Consider the following 18558-nt stretch of genomic DNA (forward strand, 5'->3'; position numbering starts at 1 on the left):
CTATTGCCGAATATGTCAATCTTCTCCATCGTGTCTTGTGTAGAGGATGAGTAAAAACATCTTGTTGTTGTCGTCGCTGCTTCTGCTGAACGTCCAGTATGTCCAGTCCGCATCGAAAGGCGTCTCTGCCAGTCTGAAAGCCAAGTGGAGCATGACGCCTTTCCTCCTGGAGACCAGGTATATTTTACGGAATAAATTAGCTGGAAAACAAAAACTCGATGTCTCCAGGATAGCATAGGCCTACCAGTCATGTCTCTACTGAATACCACAAATGCAGGGCTATCCATTTTGTAAGCGTTAGGCTAGGCTACATGCATGTAGATTATGCTTGTGTACTAATTACAGTAGAAATAGGGACTGCTCCTTATTCCTCAAACGGCTAAGCTGTATAACAATGTAATTACTAAAGTACAATGTGTAGTAATGACAGTGTTACTGCAAGACAGGTGTAAGAGCAACTAAATGTAACATGTTGCAGTTCCTCAATCATAATGAACGTACATGCTCCTGTGTTCATACCTTTTTAATTTCCTGATCTTTTGTTTAGTGAGTTTATTGCAGAGGATGGAAATGAGAAATTCTGGGACTTTGTTGACACTGTGAAGGAGTTAACGGTTTACAAAAATGGAGGTATGTGGACACTATGATGTGACAAGCAAACACTTCAGTTTTATTACCACAAAATATGTGTTCTATGTCAGATACAATGCTTCTCACACAATCTGTTACATTGCCTCTTTCCTTTACTTCCAGACAGTGCCTGATTGATCTGTAAATGTGGATTGAATTTGAAAACCTCATAAATCTGTCTACTAACTCATTTATGTGGATTTTGATTGTGAGAGTCAAGATTATTTGCGCATTCATTTGACTCAGATTTCCTTTACAGAGTCTGTGCGCTCCTATTACAACTTGGTAATCAAGAAGGCTGGACAGTTTTTGACCGTGCTCCAGGTCAATCTCCTCAAATTTGCTCTCTCCTTGAGGTCCTACTCACCAGCTGTTCATGCATCCCAACAGGTAGGCCCTGAAATACTTTTACAACTCACCTCACTGTGATGATCAATTTGAAGAAAGGCGTTCAATAGCAGGTTTTTGTAGATGTTGTTTCAAAGCCTAACACAACAAAATGGACAGGGCTTTCTAAGGGGATGATTTAACTCTAAACACCCATACGCAAACTAGAGCTTATGCATAGGTTTATTTATTAATTACAATTATGATTGTGCAGTTATACAATACATAGAGTATGCATATTGCGCATAGCAGAAAAACATAAAACAAAACTGATTTAAGGTGTCTTTGGTACATAATTGGTCGCGAGTGTGGACTGTATTATTATGCATACTGGATGGTCTGTTATGCTACCCTCCAAAATGTATATCAATTAGTCTGCAAGAGAACTTATAGCCATAGGCAATGCTGTTGGTTCATTGATTGTGGAGGGTGGCATACAGTTAGCCTACAATTAGTGAATTTGATTTTGAATAGCCTAGTAACGGGGAATTTTTTATATTTTCATAGTTAATTGTGTAACACATTACCTTTAGCTATACAGAATATCTCACCACCATGCGTTTCCATCTCCTCCTCTCTCCTTTATTCCTTTCTTAAGCGTGCAGACTAAGCACTGGGTAGCTCCAGGAGCTAGGTTGGAGAGTTAATGGCATACAGCATTTGGGTGGAATATCACCTGTCGGGCAGCGAGAGCACGCACCTCAAACAGTAGTTGATAAATGGCTTAAAATAAGTGTTATATTTATTTCTCAGCTACTCATAATAAGCACATGCTCCGCTTTAAAACCGAAGTAGCCCACAAAACGGACCGGCTGGAAAGCGCACAGCCTCCATTTGCTATTTGAGTGCATACAGATGACATGTCCCCCCCCCCCCCCCCCCCTCTGTTCCTGTCCATTTGATAATGAGCCATTTTAAATCGAAAGGCAAGATTAATAGTCTGATGGGTGAAAATATGGTCACTTGATGAAGGAACAGCTGTGCAGCCTGAGGCAAGGAACAGAACGCAAGCTTTTATTTTGCTACTTTCTCAAATAATCAATAGTCTATAGTCGCACCATGCAGCCCATATATGTTTTCATTTCTAAGACATTCTAAGGTTTGTATCATTCACAACTAAAGTTACCAAATAACTATTATGTCTATTCTAAAATGGATTTTTTTTAAAGTCCCCTCATCAATCTACACACAATACCCCATAATGACAAAGCAAAAACAGTTTTTATGAATTATTGCTAATTTATGAGAAAAAAAAACAACGTAAATATGACATTTACATAAGTATTCAGACTCAGTACTTTGTTGAAGCATCTTTGGCAGGGATTACAGCCTCGAGCCTTCTTGGGTATGACGATACAAGCTTGGCACACATGTATTTGGGGAGATTCTCCATTCTTCTCTGCATTCTTCCTCTCAAGCTCTGTCAGGTTGGATGGGGAGCATCGCTGCACAGCTATTTTCAGGTCTCCCGAGATGTCCGGGTTCTGGCTGGGCCACTCAAGGACATTCAGAGACTCACTACACCTACGTTGTCTTGGATGTGTTCTTAGGGTCGTTGTCCTGTTGGAAGGTGAACCTTCATCCCAGTCTGAGGTACTGAGTGCTCTGGAGCAGGTTTTCATCAAAGATCTCCCAGTCTCTTCCGCCGAAAAACATCCCCACAGCATGATGCTGCCACCCCCATGCTTCACCGTAGGGATGGTGCCAGGTTTCCTCCAGATGTGACACTTGGCATTCAGGCCAAAGAGTTTTATCTTGGTTTCATCAGACCAGATAATCTTGTTTCTCATGGTCTGAGAGTCCTTTAGGTGCCTTTTGGCAAACTCCAAGCGTGCTGTCATGTGCCTTTTTCTGAGGAGTGGCTTCTGTCTGGAAATTCTACTATAAAGGGCTGATTGATGGAGTGCTCCAGAGATGGTTGTCCTTCTGGAAGGTTTTCCCATTTTCACATATGAACCCTGGAGCTCTGTCAGAGTGACCATCGGGTTTTTGGTCACCTCCCTGACCAAGGCCCTTCTCCCCCAATTTCTCATTTTGGCCATGAGGCCAGCTCTAGGAGTATTGGTGGTTCCAAACTTCCATTTAAGAATGATTGAGGCCACTGTGTTCTTCTGGACCTGCCTCGACACAATTCTGTCTCTATGGACAATTCCTTCAGTTTTTGCCCTGACATGCACCGTCAACTGTTGGACCTTATATAGACAGGTGTGTTTCTTTCCAAATCATATCCAATCGATTGAATTTACAACAGGTGGACTCCAATCAAGTTGTACAAATATCTCAAGGATGACCAATTGAAACAGGATGCACCTGAGCTAAATTTTGAGTCTCATAGCAAGGGGTCTAAATACATACATACAGTGGCAAGAAAAAGTATGTTAACCCTTTGGAATCACCTGGATTTCTGCATAAATATGTCATCAAAAAGTCACAACAGTAGACAAACACAGTGTGCTTAAACTAATAACACACAAACAATTATACGTTTTCATGTCTTTTTTGAACACACCATGTAAACATTCACAGTACAGGGTGGAAAAAGTATGTGAGCCCTTGGATTTAATAATGGGTTGACCCTCCTTTGGCAGCAATAACCTCAACCAAATGTTTTCTGTAGTTGCGATCAGACCTGCACAAGGGAAAGGAGGAATTTTTTAACATACCTCTTTACAAAACTGTTTCATTTCAGCTATATTCTTGGGGTGTCTGGTGTGAACCGCTCGAGGTCATGCCACAACATTTCAATTGGGTTGAGGTCAGGTCATTGTCCTGTTGCATCACCCAACTTCTGTTGAGCTTCAATTGGCGGACATATAGCCTTACATTCTCCTGCAAAATGTCTTGATAAAAGTGTGAATTCATTTTTCCGTTGATGATAGCAAGCTGTCCAGGCCCTGTGGCAGGAAAGCAGCCCCAAATCATGATGCTCCCTCCACCATATTTTACAGTTGGATGAGGTTTTGATGTTGATATTTTTCTCCACACATAGTGTGTGTTCCTTCCAAACAACTCTACTTTAGTTTCATCTGTCCACAGAATATTTTGCCAGGAGCGCTGTGGAACATCCAGGTGCTCTTTTGCGAACTTCAGATGTGCAGCAATGGTTTTTTTTGGACAGCAGTGGCTTCTCGTGGTGTCCTCCCATGAACAACATTCTTGTTTAGTGTTTTACGTATCATAGACTTGTCAACAGAGATGATAGCATGTCCCAGAGATTTCTGTAAGTCTTTAGCTGACACTCTAGGATTCTTCTTAACCTCATTGAGAATTCTGCGCTGTGCTCTTGTCAACTTTGCAGGACGTACACTCTTAGGGAGAGTAGCAACAGTGCTGAACTTTCTCCATTTATAGATGAAGATCAAGGCTTTTAGAGATACTTTTGTAACCCTTTCCAACTTTATGCAAGTCAACAATTCTTAATCTTGGGTCTTCTGAGATCTGTTTTGGTCGAGGCATGGTTCACATCAGGCAATGCTTCTTGTGAATAGCAAACAAACATTTTGTGAGTTTTCTTTAAAGGGCAGGGCAGCTCTAACTGACATATCCAATCTCGTCTCATTGATTGGACTCAAGGTTAGCTGACTCCTGACTCCAATGAGCTTTTATTGAAGTCATTAGCCTAGGGGTTCACATACTTTTTCCAACCTACACTGTGAATGTTTAAATGATGTATTCAATATAGACAAGAAAAATACAATACATTTGTGTGTTATTAGTTTAAGCACACTGTGTTTGTCTATTGTTGTGACTTAGATGAAGATCAGATACAATTTTATGACCAATTTATACAGAAATCCAGGTCATTCCAAAGGGTTTACACTCTTTCCACTGTATGTAAATAAGTTTTATTTTTTACATTTTTTACATTTTTTACATTTCTAAAAACCTGTTTTCGATTTGTCATTATGGGGTATTGTGTGTAGATTGATGAGGGGATTTAAAATACAAAAACATCTACTTTAGAATAAGGCTGTGATGTAACAAAATGTGTAAGGGAAGTGGTCTGAATACTTTCCGAATGTTGGACCTGTTTTCAAATGATCACTTTTACGTCCAACATAGCCACTTCACTTTGCTCCATAATGGAAAAAAATATCCTTTCTATTTTATTCAGCTAAGTTCAATTCTATTATTTTTTACTTTTAAACCATATAAAATCAAATAATGGCAGGGGACTTATAAGCATATCTTGTCAGCTAAATGAACAAGCCTACAGCCTATGTCATGGAGCATAGCCATATAACTAAACATACAGTAGCCAACTCATATTCTGTTCTGAAATAGATTTTCTTCATATCATAATGTTTCTTTAGACCTTACTGAAATAAATAATGCATTTATTGTGATGGTGTATATTAAATCGATTTATTATACTTTTAAAAATGTAGATGTTCCAATGGCGCCCATCAGCGGCTTGTATGGGCGGAGGCCTGGAGATGCTAAATGTGTTTATGTTAATTAACGGGCAATTACCGTGAGACCGGCAGTCTTCTGCATGACAACCGTATTACCGTGAGACCGGCAGTCTTCTGCATGACAACCGTATTACCGTGAGACCGGCAGTCTTCTGCATGACAACCGGCTGACAAAATATCATGACCGCGACAGCCCTAATACTGTAGCCTAATTGTGTCGCTCCTCTGCTCTCAATAGATAGGCAGTGATGAGTCTCCGCCTGAGGCATGCCTTGCCTTTGTTTCGGTCCATGGCCAACATGGCTGCAGCACAAAGGATTTGAAGAAGCTCCTGAAGGCAGCTGCAGGCAGGTAGCTACACACCACTTCGTTCTCATCTCCTCAGAGGATCTACCTCACTCTAGTGCAAGAGTGAACTAACAACATCAATTATAATAAATGAAATGAAAATGTTATTTTATAATTAACAGTTAATAAATGATGTTATTCAAGTTTTATTAGTACAAATTATAGATTTGTATGTAAATGGTTGAATCTAACTTCTCTTTTTACATGTTTGCAGGCCAAAACCTTATCTATACAAGAATGAGCACAGATACCCTGGACTCAATAAGACAGATGTCCCAGTTGTGATCCTTTATGCTGAGATCGGCACCAAAAAGTTTGGCTCCTTCCACAAGGTGCTGGCTGAGAAGGCTGCGGAGGGCAAGCTCATCTATGTGCTGCGTCACTTTGTAGCCGTGAGTAGTGAGGCTTTTTGGATTTCCTTAACAGCTTTGAACGGTATTTAAAGAGTGATGTGCTTTAGCCAGGGATTGAAGTGGGATTTTATAGGGGGTGCAACAATCCTCCTCAAAACCGGGCGCTTTACTACACTTATTTTGAACAGTAATTTATTAAATTACCACTGTAATGGTGTTTTTAATCCTCAGTTGCTATAACTCATAATGGTTGGCTGTGCTCTTGTACATGTGAAAATCTGATTTGGTTTTGTCCAATATTGGACTGATGTAAGATTGCGTGTTGTTGGAAGCTTGGAAGTGTTCATGCTAATGTGGAACAGGCTTGTGCTTTACTGTGCATTGTGGTCACTGGTCCCGACTTTGAGCTCTGTGGGAAGATGGAATGGAGGGGGTGACAGGAAGGCCATTGCAGCTTTAAGAACAACATCCACAAAGGGCGAGGTCATCAGGGCTGTACAACAAATGGATTGCATTAGCTGCCAGTGTTCAGCAGGAGAATACAGATAACCAGAGGAAGTTTAGCTGGGGCCTGAGTAACGGATGGCCTGACACTGTGAGAAGCAGCACTAATGTGTTCTTTTCAGAGATGTACCACAGAGTTCACGAGCTACCGTGTAGGTGTAAAAGACTACACATTCAGAGCGCCTCGTGTCTCTAAGATGTGAATAAAATCTGAAGAATCACAGGGTCGTGGAGTTGAAGTTAACATGCCAGGCCCTTTGGCATGCACTACTGATTGGTCCGATCATGAAGAAAAAAACATGATTTCTTATAGGCCTTGAAGTGTTAAATAAGTGTTTTGCTTCTCCCTTATTCGGTGTCAGTATGACAAACACACATCAGTACCGTTGGTTCTTAGATTGAATTAAAACAGATGCTTTTATGATTATATTTCCATTGCTGATTTCCACTACAGGAGCCAAGGCCCCTAAAGATGCTGTTGTCTGGATATGGTGTTGAATTGGCCATAAAAAGCACTGAGTACAAAGCTGTGGATGACACACAAGTAAAAGGTATGTTTGTGCACGCCTATTCTGTATTAAAATATATATTTAACTGATGCCAATTGAAGAATATTAATGGCAACTCTGCTGCTTTTCCACAGATAAAGGAACAGTGAACACTGATGTGGATGACATTGATGAAGTCCAAGGCTTTCTCTTTGGGAAATTGAAGTGAGTTAATGAATTTGTGAGTCAATGTATTTGTATAATAATATTAGAACCTTAGTATCACCTTCTGTCTTGTTCCATCCCAGAAACTCCCACCCAGACCTGCAGGAGCAGCTAGGGGAGCTCCGGAAACATCTGTTAGAGAGCACCAATGACATGGCTCCTCTCAAAGTGTGGGAGCTTCAAGGTACTGAGCATCCATTAGTTATGCTAGAAGTTTTTCCTGACCACATGACCTGACTAGGAAAAACTCAAGGCCCAAGCTAATAGATACCTCGAGTGTACCAACTCAATATTAGGGTGTGTGGCTCAATATTAGGATGATGCTCTTAATATTTTGTCAGAAGGGGACCATTGCGCTCTCCCTGAAGCTTGGCTGGTGCTTAAAACCCTCGAATTCAGACAAACAAAAGATGTAATGGGTCCACACTCGAAAAGATGTCGCATAAAGCTTACGTCATTTGTATTCTTTCTTTTAATTGTTATTTTCACTCCGTCATGGATAGCATACGTAGCCGTTTAAGCTTTGCAGCCTTCAGTGTTTTAGGTACAATTTTATTTGAATTCAAAACAGCATTTGTAGGGAACCACTGATGAGCAGCAGGTGCTTCTAATTAGGGTTGCCACTCATCTGCCAATCAGGGAAGTAGCTTTTCTGGTCTACCTGTATTCAAGTTAGTCACGAAGAAATACAGAATTATCGGGTATGGGAGCGGGCACAAAGGTCAATTGAGGGCATCAGGCGTGAACCGTTCATTTATCAATTGCCTCAGGTGGCTGCTCACTTGGGTACATTATATCAATTCATGAGATAGCTTACCACAAAGGACATCAGGCTCAAATGTTCATAAATATGTGGCGCTAACTCATAAACGACATGCAAAATCTGTAATGGACAGTGTTGTTGTATATCTTTTGGCCAATAGGAAGGAGATGAAATCGAGTTATTAATTTATACCGTGCGGGGATACAGAATTATATTCATATACAGTTGAAGTCGGAAGTTTACATACACTTAGGTTGGAGTCATTAAAACTCATTTTTCAACCACTCCACAAATTTCTTGTTAACAATCAATAGTTTTTGCAAGTCCGTTTGGACATCTACTTTGTGCATGACACAAGTACATTTTTCCAACAATTGTTTACAGACAGATTATTTCACGTATAGTTAATTCACTGTATCACAATTCCAGTGGGTCAGAAGTTTACATACACTAAGTATACCTGTGTTTATTGACAATAGACTTGATGCCATCACTGCTGTCACTGAAAGTAAGTATATAGTTGACAGAACTATTTCTTCTATTTCTTAAGTAAGTTTTATGCAACATCTTTTTGATTACGGACCCATTATACATTGTTTGTCTACACCTCAGTGTATACCACTCGATCTGAGCAGGAAAAGGTCTGAGCCCTTGTTGAGGAAAACCCCCTGGCCATACCCATTAGTTGTGTGCTAGCCTGTGTGGCACTTAGTGACTGTGAGGATCACCATGGTGACAGTTTGATGAATGGAATGGAAATGATAGCACTTTACTCTTGAGCTTAGTAAAGCAATCAGTTTATGTTCAGTAGAGACTGTCAAGCACAGGTTCAATGTGCCGGGCTTGGCAACGTGTTGCTCTAACCGTGTGCTATTACTTTGATTGTGTGAAGTGGAGTGGAAATAGGCAGGACGAAGCAAGCTTTCAATAACCCTCACGCCAAATCAGTTCAACACAGAATGGTATGATGTCCTATAAAAGGGAAAATGCTCTACTATTTGAAATATTTAGAAGTTGAGCTAGTGATATATGTACCGAGTTCACAGAGTTTCACGGAGTGCCTCAGTCTGAATCAAATATTTGAATGAAATCAATATTTGATTCAATCTATGTATTACAAATGAACATTTATTTTTATTTTTATGCATGGCCATTTTTCGCCAAGTACTGTAGGCATCCCAAGGTGATCTACTTTTCCAAGAGAAAGTTATCAACTGGTTCAACTTCAAATGATTTCAACTTCTGATGAAAACATCTGCAGATCTAAGCTTCCAGGCAGCGGCCAGGATCATGTCTGTACCAACGTTTGATGCTCTGAAGCTTATGAGAGACCTCAGTCAGAACTTCCCCAGCAAAGCCAGGTGAAGCTATACACCTCACACTCTTTCTATTTAAAAACCTTGCACAGTCTGTAGGAATAAATAAGCCTATTTGACATGAAATAAGAAGAGGTTCTCCCGGCTTGTAGACTTGAATCCGATCCAGGAGTGCAACTTGTTTTAGACGGCTGTTATGAACAACAAACCAGGAGTGCCGAGTCAGCGGTCTGGCGCGTGATTACAGAGAGTCGGCTGTAGATATATATACCATCTGAGGGCCCACAGATTTGGGAGATTAAACGGGGGTTTTACTGCTCGATGGGGAGAAAAAAGCTGATGGTGACTACATGTTTTACTGTTCCCACAGATCACTGACAAGAGTGTCTGTGAACCAAGAAATGAGAAGAGAAATTGAGGAGAACCAGAAGGTGGGATATCAAAAGCAGCAGTTTGTCCCTAAGACTGTGCACTTGTTTGTCTAATGTGAGGTCTCGACGTATCATCTGTTTACGGCTATTAATGTAAATGCTCTTACATTCTTTCCACTGGCATCTTAGAGCTTACAGCCCGTAGAATCTATTTCTACATTGTAATATCAGGCATGCACTATAGAGAGGATGAGGGTTTGGTTGGCATCAGACTAACCGCAGGGAATCCTCTCTGTTCCAGCGGCTGAGTGAGACCATGGGGATCCATCCGGGAGATGGAGGCCTGTTCATCAACGGCCTTCACATTGATCTGGACGTCCACAACCCCTTCAGGTACAGTAGGAGCTCAACTCAGCAGGGAGGATCAACTGTCAGCTTTCCTGCTCTCTGCTCTCTCTCCCCCCTGGTCTCCCCAGCCTCAGCACTGGCTGCCCACAGCTCAGTGCTCCAGGGCTACTGGATTAAAACTAGCCTAGTGCACCGCCGACAGACAGCTCCCCTGCTCGGGGGAAATGAATGCTGACCTGCGATTTCTCTGATTCTCTGTCTTTGGTAGCATCTTGGACACTATCAGAGGAGAAGCCAAGATCCTGGAGGGCCTCCATAACCTGGGCATTAAGGACGAGAACCTAGGCAAGCTACTGAGACTGCCCATGAACCCAGTGGAAGAAAACTATGCCTTAGACATCCGCCATCCAGCTATAACGGTGAGAGTCAGGGTGTTCATATTATTTGTTTGCAATATGTGATCTATAAGCTAAGAAAGCTTTATACGCTGTTTATTCGTTTGTGGGGTTTGAAAGGTGTGAGAAGACAACATATTTTGTGAGAATCAAAATATAGGGTACAAAACCAAGGTCCTTGCTATCTTGGAACCTTGGGACGTCCCAACTCTGACTTTACTCCATTGAAGTTGACATTTGCAATGGTTAAGGTCAGGATTAAGGTTTATGGTTCCAGGGTATGGTTAGGATTTAGGGTAGGGACGTCCCAAAGATCCCAGAAAGCACTAACCACAAAATCAAAAGTAGCTCTTAAAGGGCCAGCCTACATTGGGTGTACAATTTTAAATTACAGCATTATTTAATCTACTGTATTCGTCTGCTATTTATTCTGTTACCAATAATATTTACATGTTAATATTATCTTCAAATTATAAATATTACTGTATGTCTCATTTTTAAACTAAATCTATTAGCGTCCAAAATGTAATTAGGTACTGTATATCTAACTGTCCGATAACACGTTCGTGACGGAATGGCTTGTCCTGTACTTTGTAAAAGCCCAGAGTGCATTGAGTGAATGTTGGACAAAGATCTAGGTTCCTTCCTGAACATAACAATGTGAGGGCAAAGTGTACTCGGACCACAAAATAGGTGAAGTGAACTGGCAAAAGAGTCCTCATTCAAAGGCAAGGGCAGTGTGAATACAAAGAGAACCGAGTTCTTTAGCTTCTTCTCTTTTTTTTTACCCCAGAGTTCACTTTAAAGAGGACTGAGATCGATTATTTTAAAGAGGACTATATGTTAAAACACCCTGAGAGATGAACCCATGCCAAGAACCATCGTCCTGCGGAAGGGATGGTTTTTTCCTTTCTTTCTCCTGGCCCAGATCAGCATTGCAGGTGCTTTGTCTTGAGTGCTGGCATCGGGGTGTGGATTAGAGGATCAGTCATCAGACTATTGCACTAGTCCCAGTCTGCCAAAAACCTCAATTATACACTTGGCAGCCAGCCAAGGAAAGCTACTGTATCAAATAAAAAGAATTACTTGCAAACTTTAATATGATGCCCCTCTGACATTTTATTATGGAAAAAAAACTTGAAGAAAGCAACAACAAATAAACATGACATTTCATCTAGAGAATGTCTCCTTCCGATCAGGTTTGCTGTCTGTCTTTTCTCTCAGTGAGGCAAGTAGAAAATGTTACCCTTTGGGTTGTCTGCTCTGGGCAGAGACCGACAGGAGTGTTGGTAGGTATCCCATTGTGGCTCTTTGTTACTCAGGGAGGTTTCTCAGCCTTCTGAGGGGAGAGAGAGAGAGTTCTGTTAGTGCCAGTTTGGCTTGTAATGGATTATTAAGCTACAGTAGGCATTTGCTTCCCTATCTCCTAACACTAGAGTCTATACATGTTGCTAACGTCCCATGCACTTTTCACTCAGATGGCTTAAACATAGCACCATCTGCTCCCGGGGGAGTATGGGGTGAAGTGCAGTAGCATTGAATTAATTTGATCGTTTCCAAGACTAAAACTGTCGGTTGCTGTTATGTATGGTATTGAGTTACGGTTGACAATATTTCTGGCTGATGCGAGTGTGGCTTATTTTATTATTAAAATACTGAATTCTAATTAAATGCAGCTACGCTCGCAAAGCTTTCACTGTGCTGATTACTCTGATGTATTTGGGCCTCGGGACACTTAAACTCAGTTTAAGACTAAACTAATTCTCACAACCTTCCACACTAAACCAGCTTTCCTCTTGCCTTTCCCAGTGGATTAACGACATCGAGACAGACTCCATGTACCGCAGCTGGCCCTCCGGTGTTCAGGAGCTCCTCAGAGCCACGTTCCCCGGGGTTATCCGCCAGATACGACGCAACTTTTTCAACCTGGTGAGTCCCAGGAGGAGAGGAGAAAGGACAGTTGGGAAGGGTTGTGACACAAAGCCACTGGAACAGTTGTTTCATTTTTTGAGAGGAAGTCCTGTATAATAGATGGTGGTCAGGTGAATTTGCGCTACAATAGACCTACATGTCAGAGTAAACTGATTCTGTAAGGATGTTTATCTAGCTGAGAAGTCAATCTGTCTTACGTTCTGTTGTTTTCAGGTGCTGTTGCTGGACCCAGTTCAGGAAGAGAGCATTGAGCTGGTGAAACTGGCAGAGCTCTTCTACAAACACAAGATTCCTCTCAGGTACTTTATAGGTTGCAGAGAACTACCCGTTTCTCTTTGCGCCTGTCAACTCCACCAGATGGTGACTCAAACTTTGTCTGCAAATTGAAACAATGTATCTTTCTGCTCCTTTAAGGATCGGATTTGTGTTTGTCGTCAATACTGACGACGAAGTCGATGGAACTACGGATGCTGGAGTTGCATTTTTCCGGCTGCTGAATTACATCGCCGACGAGTATGATTTATCACAGGCTCTCATGTCTATGGTTTCTGTGAGTATCTCATGCTTGTAAATCTTTCCCATTTCCAGCGAGCACTTTCTTGTGGAATTATTTAAGCACAATCTTTTGCAAGCTCATGTCTCTTTTGATGTTTCTCAGTTGTATAATAGTGCCCTCTCTCAGTTGGGCCGCTGTCTCAGACATTATTGGACTAGACGAGTAAGGGTTTGCCTGAGGCTTCAGACTATGTAGGCAGGCCTGGAAGTTATCGACAGTGCCTTTGATGTAATGGAGAGGGACGGTCAAGTCTCACTGACGTTTTGTGCACTTGCAGATGTACAACAAAGTGGAGATCGGCGAGGCATTGTCTGTTGACACAGTGTCTGCATATCTCAAGAAGAAGTTCCCCAAAGCCAGTGCTGCAAGGATTCTTGGGGAAGATTCCGAGTATGATGACAAAAGAAAGGTGTGATTAATGGACAGTATGTTTCTATTGTGCGTTTACTTGTAAACCATAAGATCAAGTATTTTACAGTGTCAAAATACCAGATTAATTTGATTACATTCCTCTAAAGGTTTCTTCATAATCCATAAATCACTAATGAAACAGGAAGCAGAAAGAACAGTCTATGGCTTGGGTTGCTGGAGTCTTTAACGATTTTCCAGGCCTTCCTTTCACACCGCCTGATATAAGAGGTCCTGGATGGCAGGGAGCTCGGCCCCAGTGATGTACTGGGCTGTCCGCACCACCCTCTGTAGCGCCATGTGATCGAGGGCGGTGCTGTTGCCATACCAGGCAGTGATGCAGTCAGTCAAGATGCTCTCAATGCTTCAGCTGTAGAACCTTTTGAGGATGTTAGGGCCCATGCCAAACCTTTTCAACTTCCTGAGGGGAGGCGCTGTCGCAGTTTCTTCATGAGTGTGCGCGTACTTGAAGCCGAGGAACTTAATCAAATAGCTTGAGTGTCCATTAACCCGGGCGCTGGTCTGTGTTGGGGACAACAGGCAGGGGCAGTGTTCTACAAGAAGAGTGGTTTGGGCCCTCTGCCTCTGGCTCTGTTCAACGGAGTCCCACTCAATGCTGAGGAGATGGACCCAGATGAACTGGAGACTGTCATCCTACAGCGCATCATGGACACCACCAACTTCTTCCAGAGAGCTGTCTACATGGTAAGAACTGTTGGGGGAATTGTAGTCATTATCATATTGTCCATTTGTGTCCATTTTATTTGTGGAAAAAGATCTTAGTTTGTTATTGAATATGAGAAGTGTTTTGGTTGAATAGGTTATGTAAATAATATGATTTACTCACGCCACAGGGCCAGCTGACTGAGGGGACAGATGTGGTGGACCATCTGATGGACCAGGCCAATATGGTACCACGCATCAACCCTCTCATCCTCAGCACTGACAGGACCTATCTGGATCTCACAGCCTCTCCAGGTAACAAATACCACATTCTTGTCCAAGTGTTAATGTGTATGTTGACAATACAGTCTTCATACAATTTACAATACTTTTCATTTTCCCCTTTCAGTTGTAGATGACTGGGAGGACACCACCATGTACTCATACCTGGACTCCAAGGACAAGACTGCTGTCATTGCAAAGAGAATGAAGTATTTCACCAAAAATGGTAAGAGGCCGTATACTTTTGTGGCACTCCTGATTTTATATTTTTTTCTCCCTTGAGTGTAAATACTGTAGTGTTGTATGGTTGCGTATACTTGAACAAAATAAACGATTTGTTGAAAAAAAGCTGAGCAGCTTAAACGACACCGGGAACATCTGAGTGTTTGTTCGTCAAACATTTCATTTCACCAGGCGGATCTTCACACTTTACACACGGATAATATACCGACATATTAGTATGGATCCAGGGATGTGTAAAATTGCTCTTTAGGGGAGCCGTCTGTGCTTGGTCTGAGTTAATTGCACTGCGCCCTGGTTAGTAGTTTGGCTTCAGGCCAGTGGTCCAGCCTCAGCCCCAACTCTGCTGCATCCTGCCAGGGGAGCCCTGCTCAGAGTCAGGGTGGGGCTGGAGCTGCCCAGGGAAGCTGAGAGGCTGAGGAAGGCGACTGGGGGGGGGGGGGGGGGGTGAAGCAGTAAACCTTGACAGGTGGCACAATCTCCTTCTGATTTAGTGTGCTTTCCTCAAGGACTGTGCCTCTCTCTCACTGTCTCTCTCTTCTCTCTGGATCATATAACTTGAGCCAGATTTAATTTCCCTTCTCACTGCCCGTCTCCACTGTCAGTAGGTGGTCTGTGTCAAGACCCTTTTAAGGGATTAGCAGTATTCCCTTATAAGCAAGCTGGAGCTTTAAGATTGCGATCCCTCTTTTTAACTGAGAAAATTGTCAGGAATACTTTCATCTCTTCCTGCTTTATATTTTCTGTCAAGACTGGCTGAGTCACTGTGTATTTGAGCATTTGAAATGATTCAGTGATTTTTGACAATGGCAGTTTTTCTGCTTTCAGAAATGTCACCGTATTTGAAACGTTGCGTTGTACAGTAATTGATGTTGATTTCCAGATGAGGATGGGATTAATGGAGTGACTGTGTGGATCGTTGGGGATTTTGAAAAGGCCTCAGGGAGAAGACTGCTGCTGAACGCACTGAAACACTTGGTGAGATTCTGCTGCTTTATGCTACTGCAGGGCTTCCAAAACCCTGTCATGTGGGGCCCCCCAGGGTGCACGTTTTGGTGTTCGCCCTGGCACTACACAACAGATTCAAATAATTCAACCGATGATGTGTTGGTTATTTGAAGTCAGGTGGTTTGTGCAAGGGCAAAAACCAAAACGTGCACCCTGGGGGCGGGGGGGACCCTGCTCTACTGCAGCCCTTCTACTTTCCCTTATCCACACAAGGCGCTATGAATTAAGCTATGTTTTAATTATAATTTACATATAAAATAAACCAATATCACACTTTTTTTGCTCAGTACTACCGATCAGTCACGCCAATGTGCTTTAGGAATCCTCATTTATTACACTGCAGTGGCCTGCACCACACCAATGCATATGTAGCTTTTAATGTAGTCAAGCAAGGTAGGTATACCCCTAGACTTTAATTACTATCTAGCCGCCATGGAGAATCTTTGATGGAATTAAAATGTTAAAACTCACGTGGGACACATTTTACCTTGGCCTGAAATAAAAACAAAGGCTGCAGTTGTTATTCTCTGATTAATACCCACATAAATATTCCATAGTTGATTTAAAATCCAGCCAGGGTTATGCCTCGCTTTACTGCAGATAAGAAGAGAAAGACTATTAGCAGTCTGGCGACTGCAAGCTATTGAGGCTTATTTTTAAGAAGGTATATTTTTTGTGAGCTCTCTACTGAGACAGACAATACCTTGTCAACAAGAGACAAGTTAGAGGAAGCTCATCTAGCCTCACAATAAATCTCCTGTCTGCAGTAATTTCAAGGACGTCCTCAAAATGTTTTGTATAGGCAATGTTAAAGGTACCTTACTTTTTAAAAATCCAATTAAACAATTAAACAAAACTTCTTAGCAAACGGCAATTTCTCAATCAAGAATTTTGCTGGGACTGTCTGGGAGTGAGAAGGGAAAAACTGAAAATTAGCTGTTATTGGCAGCGTGGTTTGGAACTCTCTTCTTGGTCTATTAACTAATCCACTCCTACAGGCATCAAGGATTTAACCTGTCCGGAACCCCTCGCCAACAGCCAATGAAATTGCAGGGCGCCAAATACAAATCAACATAAATCTCATAAATCAAATTTCTCAAGATTACAAGTATTAGGCACTATTTTAAAGATACAATTCTCGTTAATCCAGCCACAGTGTCTAATTTCAAAAATGCTTTACAGCGAAAGCTCCACAAACGATTATGTTAGGTCACCACCAAGTCACAGGAAAACCCAGCCATTTTCCCAGCCAAAGAGAGGAGTCACAAAAAGCACAAATAGAGATAAAATTAATCACTAACCTTTGATGATCTTCATCAGATGACACTCATAGGACTTCATGTTACACAGTACATGTATGTTTTGTTCGATAAAGGGCATATTTATATCCAAAAATCTAATTTTACATTGGCGTGTTATGTTCAGTAGTTCCAAAACATGCAGTGATTTTTCAGAGAGCCACATCAATTTACAGAAATACTCATTATAAATGTTGATGAAAATGCAAGTGTTATGCGTGGAACTTTAGATAAACTTATCCTTAATGCAACCGCCGTGTCAGATTTTTAAATAACTTTACGGAAAAAGTATACCATGCAATAATCTTGAGTACGGAGCTCAGAGCCCAAACCAGCCAAAATAAATATCCACCATGTTGCTCAGTCAACATTAGTCAGAAATAGCATTATAAATATTCACTTGCCTTTGATGATCTTCATCAGAATGCACTCCCAGGAATCCCAGTTCCACAATAAATGTTTGATTTGTTCGATAAGTATATAGATTTATGTCCATATACCTCCTTTTGTTAGGGCGTTTGGTAAAAAAATCGAAACGCGCGTGCAACTTCCAGCTGAAAGGTCGGACGAAAATTAAAAAAAGTTATATTACTGGTCGTAGAAACATATCAAACGATCAATCTTTAGAATGTTTTTATCATAAATGTGCAATAATGTTCCAAACGGAGAATTCCATTGTCTGTAGAAAAGCAATGGAACTGGAGCTACCTCATGTGAATGCGCGTGACTGAGCTTGTGACTGCTGGCAGTCCTCTGACTCATTCCCCTCTCATTCAGTCCCCCTTCATAGTAGAAGCATCAAACAACGTTCTAAAGACGGTTGACATCTAGTGGAAGCCTTAGGAAGTGCAACATGACCAATATCCCACTGTATCTTCAATAGGGGCTGAGTTGAAAAACTACAAACCTCAGATTTCCCACTTCCTGTTTGGATTTTTTCTCTGGTTTTTGCCTGCCATATGAGTTCTCTTATACTCAAAGACATCATTCAAACAGTTTTAGAAACTTCAGAGTGTTTTCTATCCAATACTACTAATAATATGCATATATTAGCATCTGGGACTGAGTGGGAGGCAGTTTACTCTGGGCACGCTTTTCATCCAAAAGTGAAAATGCTGCCCCCTAGCCCAAACAGGTTAAATTACTGTTCGATTGAACATGGTTAGATCATCTGTGCCAGGCGCGCCGAATCCAGTATCTCAGAAATGGCCGCCCTCTTGGACTTTTCACGCATGACATAGTGTTTAGGGTTTACTGAGAAGAGTGCGACAAAAAAATGTATCCAGTCAGCGACAGTCCTGTGGGCAAAAACAGTTTGTTGATCGAAGGAAAATGGCAAGAACCGTGTAAGCTAACAGGCAGGCCACAAACAGACAATATAGTGGCGCAGTACAACAGTGGTGTGCAGAACGGCATCTCAGAACACACAACTCGTCGATCCTTGTCACGGATGGACTATTGCAACTGAGGAGTGGAAAAACATTGCCTTGTCTAACGAATCCCAGTTCCTGTTGTGTCATGCAGTCAGGATTTGGAGTAAGCAGCATGACTCCACGGACCTGTCCTGCCTGGTGTCAACGGTACAGGCTGGTGGCGGGGGTGTACTGGTGTGGGGAATGTTTTCCTGG

General features: G+C 41.9%; 1 protein-coding gene across 4 annotated transcripts in view; it reads left to right on the top strand.

Moving 5' to 3' along the window:
* uggt2 (UDP-glucose glycoprotein glucosyltransferase 2) overlaps nucleotides 1-18558 on the top strand; it is a 44924-nt gene that overhangs the window by 748 nt on the left and 25618 nt on the right. For all 4 annotated transcript variants that reach the window (XM_036974548.2, XM_036974549.2, XM_036974550.2 and 1 more), the window contains exons 2-21: nucleotides 44-177; nucleotides 548-630; nucleotides 890-1020; nucleotides 5671-5783; nucleotides 5995-6172; nucleotides 7092-7188; nucleotides 7281-7350; nucleotides 7434-7534; nucleotides 9375-9474; nucleotides 9800-9860; nucleotides 10102-10193; nucleotides 10417-10567; nucleotides 12353-12472; nucleotides 12689-12774; nucleotides 12890-13025; nucleotides 13309-13440; nucleotides 13980-14144; nucleotides 14294-14417; nucleotides 14512-14610; nucleotides 15508-15602. In XM_036974548.2, coding sequence (XP_036830443.1) covers nucleotides 44-177; nucleotides 548-630; nucleotides 890-1020; nucleotides 5671-5783; nucleotides 5995-6172; nucleotides 7092-7188; nucleotides 7281-7350; nucleotides 7434-7534; nucleotides 9375-9474; nucleotides 9800-9860; nucleotides 10102-10193; nucleotides 10417-10567; nucleotides 12353-12472; nucleotides 12689-12774; nucleotides 12890-13025; nucleotides 13309-13440; nucleotides 13980-14144; nucleotides 14294-14417; nucleotides 14512-14610; nucleotides 15508-15602 — 2268 coding nt within the window. The remainder of the gene's footprint in view (nucleotides 1-43; nucleotides 178-547; nucleotides 631-889; nucleotides 1021-5670; nucleotides 5784-5994; nucleotides 6173-7091; nucleotides 7189-7280; nucleotides 7351-7433; nucleotides 7535-9374; nucleotides 9475-9799; nucleotides 9861-10101; nucleotides 10194-10416; nucleotides 10568-12352; nucleotides 12473-12688; nucleotides 12775-12889; nucleotides 13026-13308; nucleotides 13441-13979; nucleotides 14145-14293; nucleotides 14418-14511; nucleotides 14611-15507; nucleotides 15603-18558) is intronic.

The sequence above is a fragment of the Oncorhynchus mykiss genome, chromosome 3 (assembly GCF_057628025.1).
Source record: "Oncorhynchus mykiss isolate SJ-2025 chromosome 3, ASM5762802v1, whole genome shotgun sequence".
Classification (NCBI taxonomy): domain Eukaryota; kingdom Metazoa; phylum Chordata; class Actinopteri; order Salmoniformes; family Salmonidae; genus Oncorhynchus; species Oncorhynchus mykiss.